This window comes from Cardiocondyla obscurior, linkage group LG12, assembly GCF_019399895.1.
Source record: "Cardiocondyla obscurior isolate alpha-2009 linkage group LG12, Cobs3.1, whole genome shotgun sequence".
Lineage (NCBI taxonomy): Eukaryota > Metazoa > Arthropoda > Insecta > Hymenoptera > Formicidae > Cardiocondyla > Cardiocondyla obscurior.
In genome coordinates, this window is record NC_091875.1 from 5,355,363 (window position 1) to 5,365,978 (window position 10,616).

A 10,616-nucleotide genomic window follows, 5' to 3' on the forward strand; every position below is an offset into this window, starting at 1 on the left:
TGTACGAAAGAGATACCACTTTCGAAGCACGTCGCTCGCGTGTTGAAATTATTACCCCACGACGTTGGACGGACTCGGCTTCGCTTTATACCACTTAGACTTTCGCTTCGACCGCCGACTTTTTACCGGCGATCCTCCATCGCGACGCGTACCGCCCCTTCGTTATGCGCCCCCGCGAAATGAAACGTCCGTCACCTCGCCCAACGAACCATTAATGTATAAACTTTACTTTGGTTTTTGTTTCGAGCATCGCAAACGAACGCTACAAACGGCCGGAGTTATTAACGCTTCTTTCCCTTTCTTCTCCGTTTTCTTTCTTTTTTTTTTTTTTTTCCATTTCGCGAGAACCGGAGCAGAAACCCCCCCGTTGAACTTTTCTTCACCTTCGTTGAATCAGCGAAAAGAGTGCTCTCGGGCCTTTATCTACTGCTCTTTCGTACACATTTTTTCAATGCTCCCCGACATAATTGGCACTCCACAACGGGTACCTTATCGACAACCTTCCCGCCGTTCGCAATTACCCCCTCGGTTAATTGATCATTCGCCCGTAACCCGAGCCGCGAGATCGTTTCGGTCTTGAGACATCCGTCCAATTTCCTGCAGTCTCGAAATCGATGCCCTGTCACCGAATACTCACGCTGCGAGATTTTCGCACCCCCGTTTCTTTCTTTTTATTCGAAATACTCGGGCTGACTAAATTAATCTCCCTTAATTCAGTGGCTTCGTCGCCGAATATTCCGTAGAATAATTTAATTAAAATGCTTATAGCTCTTCTGTACGTTTATTAATATTAATTTATCATTTTCCGTTTAGCTTTTTAATGACAGCTTTGATTCGTACTTTTTTTTTTCTTATCGTAATTACTTTTCTTATATTACGCGGGATGTGCACTGAGTGTTCACTATTTTGCGAAATTTTATTTTAGCTTATTCGTAGAAACGAAAATACAGGATAAATACGAATTGTTGAGATATACATGAGTCGTTTCGTTTTATCGACAGGTGAAGTACTGGAACCGCGCTATCGCGCGCTCGATCTAGAACCGCTGGCTTCGGAGGATTGTTACATAGCGATCTTAGAGTTGACGAGCACAGTGAAAGAGGATCAAAGGCTGTATCATGTTATCGTAGAGAACGATCGTGGCAGTGACAGACGAGCACTCATGCTGAAAGTCGACGAGCCCGGCCAGGTAAATACCGCAGATGTAACGCTTTACGTACTTATTTTCCCTCCCCAAACGCCTCGTTGTCTAAAATATAAGCTCTTTTCGTAGACGAACTAAGCGCTTGCACGTCGGGAAAACTCTTTGTCGACTCCAATGCGTGAATCGCGCGATCCATGCGAGAGGTGTTGCGAATTTCGCCGCGTGATCGACGTAGATACAAATAAACGTGTTAAAGGACTACCGGAATTTAAATCAACGTTCGCGAGAGATGTTTCGGGTGCGCGATGCGTATGGAATATATATTCTTTGTCCCCAGATCCCGCTCGTTATCGGCGCGGTGGCCGGATTCACGGTGCTCTCGGTACTGATAATGGGATTCGTTTGTTTCCTACGTTCGGATAGATGCTGCGTGGCCAGAAACACAGTACCGGCGTTGCAGCAAGTGCATTGGTAAGCACACGATATTACGTTGTACGGTGATTTATATGCGAGTAGACGGCGCCGTGGATCACGCGCGATGCTCCAATATTGTGTACATTTGACCAGAACCGCGCTGGAGTATCTCCGAATTTGCATATGCAGGAATACGGGATTTTTGTCCCGGAACAAAAAAAAAAGATATCTATCTTTTTTACATTTTTTTTACGTCTCTTGTTACATATCGAATAAATGAATAATGCGCGACAGAAAAAAAAAAAGAAAGAAAATTCTCAAAAATACCGAAATATTATTTATAAAAAATTATAATTAACACGTTTGTTAAATAATTGAAGAAAAGGCTGTAAGAAAAGTATATTTATAAAATCGTCTTTTGTTCTAAAGCGCCTCTTTGAAAGGATATTTTATGATAGCGTTGTTAATCAAAATTATCTAGCAGATGGGTTACGTAGATTTGAGTTTCTTTTCAATCCAAGCGAGCCAAGGGATCTCTTTAAAAGGATTATCCGAAAAGCATTGCTTCGCGTATCGTGCGGGATAGGTACGCAAAGCGTCTAATGAAACGAACCCCGGAATGATACCCGCCGTATTCCTACAGTACAAAGGCTTCCAACGCTATGATAGAGGATCCGCGCTTGGCGGTGGATACGATGGATCGCACGAGTCAGCAGTTCGTCCCGGAGAAACGAGCCAATCACGTTCTAAAACCCGTCCCATCGCAGCAATACCAGCAAGAGTGTTATCAGCACGACCCGCAACACCAGCAGCAACATTATCAGAGGCATCATCACCATGGACAGCCTCACGGGCAATATACGCTACAGGTCAGTTAAGTTGAAAGTACAATATTTAAAAAATACAACAAGATAAATGAAACTTATGCTCTCGTGCAACGCGTAGCCGAAACTCGACGGTGCTTCTCGTTATCTTTTATTTTATATATATATATATTTTTTTTTTGTCCCTTTTTTTCCCTCGCTTCTCAATTAATTATTTGTCACCTGCCGTTGCTTCTAAATTCCAAATAAACTTTCGCATCACCTTCCTACGCGATTGCCGGTGATTAAAACGCAGATTATTTTGCACACATTTTTTTTAATACTATAACGATTTTTTTTTTTAGAGTTTCGAGAGAAAAAATTTTGAATTTTGAATATGCGTGAGAATGTTCCTGAATGTAGATTAAAACTTTTGTTAAAAGATGAATTCTTTCGTTTTGAAATGCAATTTTGTGGTGATTGATAATTTTATGGGAACATTTAGATTAATAAAAAAATAAAAATAAAAGTGCATATTTTTCACGTTCTACTGGCATGCAAGATTTACCTATTTTTATTTGCGTAAAGCATATCAGCATTCACCGCAAAGATTTTGCATCTACCTTCGATTTTCCTGCACTATCAGATAGTACATTGCCAGAGCATTAACCATCCCTGCTTTTAGACAAGATCCTTTTTTCACTAGCTTATTTTGCGCTGCACTCGCCCAAACGTAGCCACCTGACCGAAGCACGTGCGTTTAAAATGAATCGATGTACTCGTGAAGGCAAAACTGCAAGTGCATGCAATTTGACTTTATTACGAAACGTCCGGATTAAACGTAACAATTTAACTCGTATCGTTAAGTCGATATTAATGCCTGTCTTTAATGTGCCGGATTATTTTTCGATAATTGTCGAATTTCCTTATTATTATTATTATATATAAATTTTTTTTTTACTTTCGAGGGCTCGTTAAGTAAAAGATATAAAGACGAACAATGTAAAATAAAATTTTTTTTTTAATATTGACGCGTCTCGCACGTTCGAAAATGTTCATTAATTGAATCAATGAGCGAGCACTCTTGGCGCAGGAAAAATTCCTTCTACAAGACGAAGAACGGGACACGCTAAATCGGATTAAAAAAGGCAAGGAACGAGGAGCGCAAACTTTCCACCTTTTCTCCCGGAAAGATCTCGAGGGTTTTATATATAAATAAAATATTGTATTTATTCCCGACACACACGACCAACGTGGAGATGTATAAATATAGACACACGTTACGTTTTAATATACCCAACATACTCTATTGGGTCGTCCAAAAATTTGTTGATACTTCACGCTAGGGATCTCCAATCTTTTTTTTCTCAAGAGGGCCCAATTAAAATCTTTATAACGATCCGAATAACTTTTATTTTTGCAAAGTCAATTAAAATAAAATATCTAAGTTCAAACGTACTTTTATATTACAAAAGTATAATGCAGCGACAGTCAAACCGTAAAATAAAAAAATAAAAAAAGAGTAAACTGAATTATATATATTTACAATTACATAAGTTTGTGCTTCTACATACAGATAAAATAATGTCGGAAATTCTTGGCAGACAGCCCACGAGCTGTTAGTTTGGAGATCCCTATCTCTTACCGATGAAAGTAATTAACGCGCACGCCATCCTTACTCGCGTTTTTATTTTTTTTTTTTGTCGCGTGCTAAAGTTTATTACGATGTTAAGATCGTTATATAATATAACTATACGATTATTATGGGAGACGACACCATCCATTAGCGAATCGCGCAAGAAGTTTTTAGACGATCCAACGTTAAATTACAATACGTATGCGGCGACACGAGGCGCCGCCCGCGCAAGCATCGAACGCATCACGTTCTCCGATCGCGATAGTCGCTTGAGTGATTTATGCGCTCGGTAGGATGTATTACGCATGCATTTGGTTGCATCTAGTTCCCGGGTGTCCCTCCACCAATTACCGCTGTGTCCTTGTTTGTAATTTAATTTAGATAGATGTGTACATAAGTAGAGCGTGTCGACGATAATGCCGCCTCGCCGTCTTACTCGGTTGATTGAAAGCGCGCGATTCCGTCCGTGAGTCGCGTCCCGTCCTTGTAAAAAGTAACCGGATTAAGCATGAATTGAGTGGAATTCATTACGGCTGAAATTGAAACGCTTAATCGTAAACTGAATTCCTATCAATTCTCCTGCCGAGTCTCTCGGCTCGCCTATCTCGGTGGGAGGGTCGCCTCATCTCGTTTCTGTTCTGATTTCGCTTGCATCCAGAAAGGAGTGTATTCCCTGCAGCCGCGCTTCCCGAGGGACTCAAGAACGTAAGACTGAGCACGACCGAGATCGCCGAATTTACGTTCGCAGTTAGCAGCTCCCTTAATGACGGACGGCCGATCGCGCACCGGGATCACCCCAGTCGTTTCTCGAGAACCTTACACGATTATAAAAGCCAGAATAGTTGTAATAAATTGTTACGCCGAAACTCGTTACTGCCATACATTACTCATACTGCCACTGTTCGGAAATTATAGGCGCGATTAAGGAAATATCGATACTGCCAGACGTAACTTTATTCTCGTATTTTTTTTTTTTTTTTCCACCGTCTTTGTTAAAAATTATCAACGTTATCACGCTGGTAAGCGTTGCGAACTAATCGTCGAAGACCACAGTTTAAAGGGCGTTTGTATCATAGATACTAATTAGCGATCGAAACTATGCTCATTAAGATTTAACGGCGATATGTTGCTATCTATCAAACACACTAAGTGCATATGTACATACGCATATACATACGTATACCCATTTAGATCACGATCTAACGTACGAATCGTTGTCCAATTAATGAAAGTCTGACGTTCAACGGCGACGTGTAATCGCTCGTGTGCGTACGTGACGTTCGCGTCGATGCGCTTACACGACGGCGTTGCGGAGAGAATAGCTCGAATAACTGGCAGTGATTCGATTCGCAGTTGTATAGTAGCCGTATACGAATTATTTATTGATTCGACAGAAGCTCCCGAATGAATGGGAGAACCAAACTGTACAGATTGTTTCAGGACGCGTCGACCAACGTGCGAGCATGTCGGAATTGCATTTTGTATGTACCCCTGCACTTGGCGAGATTATGTACAGAGGAACTTCCCTGCCGATTACTTTCTGGTACTTTCATACTAACTCGAATACGGCGCGCCACATTGTTTACCGTTACCTCGATCGTCCTACTAAGATTAGCTGATACGTTATGTCTCCTGTTGTCATCGTCACTAATTAAGTCCGAGGCGAACACCACTGACTTTGTAATCGGATTATAACGATATGGGACTCGACTGCACGACGTACGAGATGGTACGATGGAGTTGCGAGGTCCCTTTCGTGTATAAAGTTGTCATCATTAAAAAGTGATCGCACATATTGGTGCCATTGTCATCGCTCACCTATATCCCGATCCTGTCTACGAGATACGTCGGAAATTCTTTTCAACATTCTGATCTCTTTCTTTTTTCAACGAAATACACGAATTATTATACGAGCCGCTAATTTGCAAATTGATTGACTCCGCGGAACAGAAAATAGAGGCGGGTTGTGACACATATTGATGTTCAGTATTAGTCGAGGGCTTGTATTAAAATTAAAAAAAAGAAAAACAATTTTTTTAATATCTTTAAGTGGAGTTAAATCACTTTGGCTTGTAAACGGCTCATATGCTACGTATTAATTAATGCGTTGTTGCGTATGAAATTATTCCACGTTTATTTTTATCTTGTTGTAAGAATTATTTGTCGCGATATATTTCTCATAGCCATTTATAAAATAATTATTACGTTTGTACTTGTATCTATGTAAAGTCATGTACGTTTCTTGATACGTACACACGTATTATATTTTTCTCTCGGTGCGAGCGAATAATTGATAACTTGGATGTATGTTAAAATTTTTGTCGATTTATTTTAAATATATATATATTTTTTTTTTTTAATTTATTTCTAATTTTTTTCACACATTTTCACACAAAAGTTTTTCACACAAAAAAACTTTTTGCACGCATAAATTAATTGTATAAACAATTGTAGATTTTTTTAAAATAATTTTTTATGGCTTAAATAAAATCAACTGGTTAAAGAAGCTCATTTCACAGATAAGCAGAGATTCTCTGGGAATTTAATTGCAGCTGACAACAGTTAACATCCTGCCGGATTCTGATAACATGTTATATTACACCAAAGAGGAAGAGAAGAGTCTCAGTATATGCTTCGACTATACGCACGCCGATTACTCGTCAGTGGAGCTTATTCATTCGTGATTAATACGCATTTAAGTATATTTTAAAATTATGCATTTTTTACGCTTTATATTTATTTTTGTTGTTCTACACGACGGACTGATTAACGAAGCTCTGTGTATGTCACCTTTTATACCTGGATCTTTGATTCCATCTAAAAAAAATTGTAGCAGGCTCGTTAGGTAAAAACTGAATTACCAGTTATCGTCTATCTTTATCAATTATTAATACTGATAATGTCATATAATTAAGCGGATTACTATCGCTAAAGCAACGCTCGCGTACAGTTTTCTAGAAACGATGCATGTCCCGTACTTGGAGACTTACCGAGAAAAGACATGGGGTATCTTTTACAAAACTCGTGCCCGATGGAATTACAGAATCGAGGTAAGTTCTTGAATACACTTGAAATCTTCGAGCACTAAAAACCCCCGTTTAAAAAAAAAAATAAGAAAAAAAAAATTTTAAAAAACGTACTTGTATTTTCACTTAAAGACACCGTTCATCGTTTCGTCCCAAACTTTTTAATACTCTTTGACATCGTTGAAGTAAATATTAATACACTGTACGTATACAATATTTCGTTTTCCTTCGCAGACTAGAAGATCGTGGAGAGCGGAGAACATCTGCTGTGATGGATATAAATTAGAAACCAAATTTGTTCACGAATCATTAAGCTTGGGCCCATTATTTAGGTATTTATAGTTAAATTTGTGCTCTGATTGGCAGAAATATGTTCATGTGGTTAGTATTACTAAAATTATAGTAAGAATGACCATACCATAAATGTGATATTCTTGACTACATATTATTTAATTATACAATTATAGTAAAAAAATACTTAACATTTTTCTTTCAGTGAGGTGCAGAAAACGTGCGAGCCGATTTGCGAGCCCGACTGCGGAAACGGGACGTGCGTGCTTCCGAACGTGTGCTCTTGCTACGCTGGCTACGCCGAACATCAAGATAAAATATACTTCGACAAAGCTGATTTTCACCAAAAAAACTTCGGCTGTGTTCCTGTGTGCTTGCGTTCTTGCGTGAACGGCAGATGCGTCGCCCCCGAGATTTGCGGCTGTAACAATGGATATCAATTGAGTGACGATGATCATTATACCTGTAAGCCCATCTGCAGTAGTAAGTGTGGAAAAACTGCGACATCATACTGTTTAGAACCCGATCACTGTGTCTGTTTGAAAGGGTGGCGTATGTCACAATCAACTGATGTAGGTAGACAAGTATCTCGTTTATTTCTTGAACTTAAACTTGAATTTATTATTGTTGAAAATTTAAAATGTATAATATTAATTTTATTATTTGAATTTGTTAGCACCGCAGGAAAGAGAAAAAAAGAAAAATATAATATGTTTAGGAGTGCGAGCCTATTTGTAGCAGGGATTGCGTCAACGGCATCTGCGTGTCACCCGACATCTGCTACTGCAAAGAAGGTTACGAGCTCGATCCACACGACCAATTCACGTGCAAGCCCGTGTGCGAGGACAAGTGCGTCTACGGGAAGTGCACCGCACCTAACGTGTGCACATGCGACGACGGGTACTCGCTGGCTACCCCGAGCATCTGCGAGCCGATCTGCAGTGAAGGTTGCGTTAACGGGGTTTGCATAGCGCCAGAAAGCTGCTTCTGCTACCCCGGCTACGGGTTTCTGGAAAACAAGTACTTTTGTGAGCCAGTGTGCGAGAAGGCCTGCCTGAACGGACAGTGCACCAAGCCGGACGTGTGCATGTGCAACAATGGATTTCAACTGTCTGGCGACGAAACGGAGCAGCACATCTGTAAACCTCGTTGCGACATGCCCTGCGAACCCTTCGGCAAGTGTACCGCGCCAAACGTCTGCACCTGCGAAGAAGGATATCGTTTGATCGACAAAACGTTGAACCGTACCGGATCAAACGTTAGTACTTAAACAATTAAAATATATGTATGCTAAAATATTTTATTATTAAATCCTAATCAACGCTTTTTGATAACGTTATTAAAAATTTAATTTTTGTTTAATATTATTTTAAAAAACGTAAGGAATTTTTTTAGGAATCTTTTACTGAAAGCTCGGTTTGCGAGCCGATCTGCGAATTTGAATGCCACAACGGTTTCTGCGCTGCTCCGAATTCGTGTATCTGCAATCCCGGCTACCACAGCTCCAATCTCACGGGCTCTTGCGAACCGGTCTGCGACGCCAAGTGCATCAACGGCTTCTGCGCTGCTCCAAATTCATGCGTTTGTCATTCCGGCTACCAGTCCTTCAATCTCACAAACATTTGTAAACCGATCTGCGATCCCAACTGCGAAAACGGTGTCTGTGAGCAGCCGAACGTGTGCAGCTGCAACCCAGGCTATCGCGCGTCCACAAAATTCGGACCGAATGTGTGCGAGCCCATCTGTCACCCGACCTGCGAGACAATCGGTATCTGCGAGGCGCCCAATATCTGCATCTGCAAACCCGGTTATCTAACCGTCCCCGACAATGGAGGAGATATTCCGTTTAAATGTGAGCCTATCTGCAACGATGACTGCAACGCCGGCAACTGCGTGGTTCCAGGAATTTGTGCGTGTTCCGTCGGTTATCGGAGGATAAAAACCGGTGAATGTGAACCGATCTGCGACATCAAGTGTGGCAACGGCACATGCGTCGCGCCCGAGACCTGCAAATGTGATAATGGATTTGTTCTGAGTTTAGAGCTTTCGGCGACAAAAAATACGACGGAGAGTAGATGCTTACCGAGCTGCGAGGGTTGCGAGAACGGTGAGTGCGAAGCGCCGGGTGAGTGCCGGTGCCACGTAGGTTTCGCAAAGATCGAAGGCACTTGCGTGCAGTTCTGCCAAGGCGGCTGTGGTGCTCACGGCGCATGCATCGAAGAGCGGAGAACCTGCAAGTGCGAGTACGGATGGACAGGACCGCACTGTGATCAGCCAACTTTGTGCGTTTTGATTTTAAATGGAAATTACACTAAGGAGTAAGTACACGAATCTGCAAATAAAGCAATATTTTGAGAGAAACATTTCATAAAATTAAAGAATAGTTTATTTTTGTATATAAAAAAAGTTTTAGCATATTTTTTGTATTTATATACGTGATAATTTAATTTTTATTAACCAAATTATTTATTTCTTGCAGATTAACAATTATTGAAGAACAAAATACTACAATCAAGCATGTATTCACGAATAATCCAGCATGTTCCGAGTGTGTTAGTAAAGTAACTAATGAAACTTTGTGTTTCAAAATGACAGTCAATGATTCGAAGAATGTAACACAAATTGGTTGCTTAATGAACAAAGGTTTGTTACAAACATATTTATATGTATATAAACTTTTTAATATTTCGTAATAAATTAAAAAATTTAATTTATTACATGTTTATGTCAGAATGTCTTGCGTTAAGCAGTCAATACAAGGATCAAGGGGAAATAATGAAAGTAACAGGCGGAATCGTAGCTGGAGTATTACTTTTAATGGCAATAGTGTATCTGATATTCCTCATTTTACGGCAACGTCGAAGTAGACAAGCAGATTTAGGTATCAAAGTCATTAAGTATTAATACATAAGTATAATATTAAAATAAGTATTAAAACAGTATTTGTGTTAACAGACGTTGTTCAGACAATTTGCAGACACAGCACATCGATGCAAGGATTAATTGGATCAAATACCAATAATTCCTAATATAAAAAATACTTTAAAATCTTATAATATATATAATTTTCCGAATTTTTACATTAATAACAATGGTAAAAAAGCAATTATATTCACTTATTTAACCAACTATAAATTAATATTATTCTGTTTTATTTTTTTAATATACATATGTATATATATGTTTATTTTATAACGTGATCTTTGTAATTACGTATATTTATTAAAATAAATTTTACCTTTTACCACTTTCTCCTTTTCATAATTACATTCGTCGGAATAAAGATTCATATTCACAGAGAA

At 39.5% G+C, this 10,616-nt stretch overlaps 2 protein-coding genes across 6 annotated transcripts in view; both read left to right on the plus strand.

Annotated features, from left to right (window-relative positions):
- LOC139107084 (kin of IRRE-like protein 3) overlaps positions 1 to 5,792 on the plus strand; it is a 138,518-nt gene extending 132,726 nt beyond the window's left edge. For 2 of the 3 annotated variants that reach the window (XM_070664359.1, XM_070664361.1), the window contains exons 10-13: positions 1,002 to 1,189; positions 1,482 to 1,615; positions 2,202 to 2,427; positions 3,455 to 5,792. In XM_070664359.1, the coding sequence (XP_070520460.1) occupies positions 1,002 to 1,189; positions 1,482 to 1,615; positions 2,202 to 2,427; positions 3,455 to 3,580 (674 nt within the window). In that variant the 3' untranslated portion in view covers positions 3,581 to 5,792. The remainder of the gene's footprint in view (positions 1 to 1,001; positions 1,190 to 1,481; positions 1,616 to 2,201; positions 2,428 to 3,454) is intronic. The other variant, XM_070664362.1, reaches the window with a different exon arrangement.
- Positions 5,793 to 5,897: 105 nt separating this feature from the next.
- Positions 5,898 to 10,564, plus strand: LOC139107080 (tenascin-like). Of its 3 annotated transcripts, XM_070664352.1 has the most exons (9): positions 5,898 to 6,842; positions 6,948 to 7,047; positions 7,258 to 7,355; positions 7,520 to 7,886; positions 8,033 to 8,572; positions 8,710 to 9,632; positions 9,794 to 9,957; positions 10,046 to 10,195; positions 10,270 to 10,564. In XM_070664352.1, exons 1-9 carry the CDS (start codon positions 6,712 to 6,714, stop codon positions 10,341 to 10,343), a joined length of 2,547 nt encoding a protein of 848 aa, XP_070520453.1. In that variant the 5' UTR covers positions 5,898 to 6,711; the 3' UTR covers positions 10,344 to 10,564. The 3 variants fall into 3 exon arrangements, with proteins under 3 accessions (XP_070520453.1, XP_070520454.1, XP_070520455.1); XM_070664353.1 differs by having other exon boundaries at positions 5,898 to 7,047; XM_070664354.1 differs by lacking the exons at positions 5,898 to 6,842; positions 6,948 to 7,047 and having other exon boundaries at positions 7,293 to 7,404.
- The last annotated feature ends 52 nt before the right edge of the window (positions 10,565 to 10,616 follow it).

Bases quoted from the DNA above. Each gene is read 5' to 3' on its own strand.
- LOC139107080 (XM_070664352.1), top strand. From the start codon at position 6,712: ATGCATTTTTTACGCTTTATATTTATTTTTGTTGTTCTACACGACGGA. The intron at 6,843-6,947 runs GTAAAAACTGAA...GCTCGCGTACAG, and splicing joins AATTGTAGCAGGCTCGTTAG to TTTTCTAGAAACGATGCATG. The intron at 10,196-10,269 runs GTATCAAAGTCA...TTGTGTTAACAG, and splicing joins AAGTAGACAAGCAGATTTAG to ACGTTGTTCAGACAATTTGC.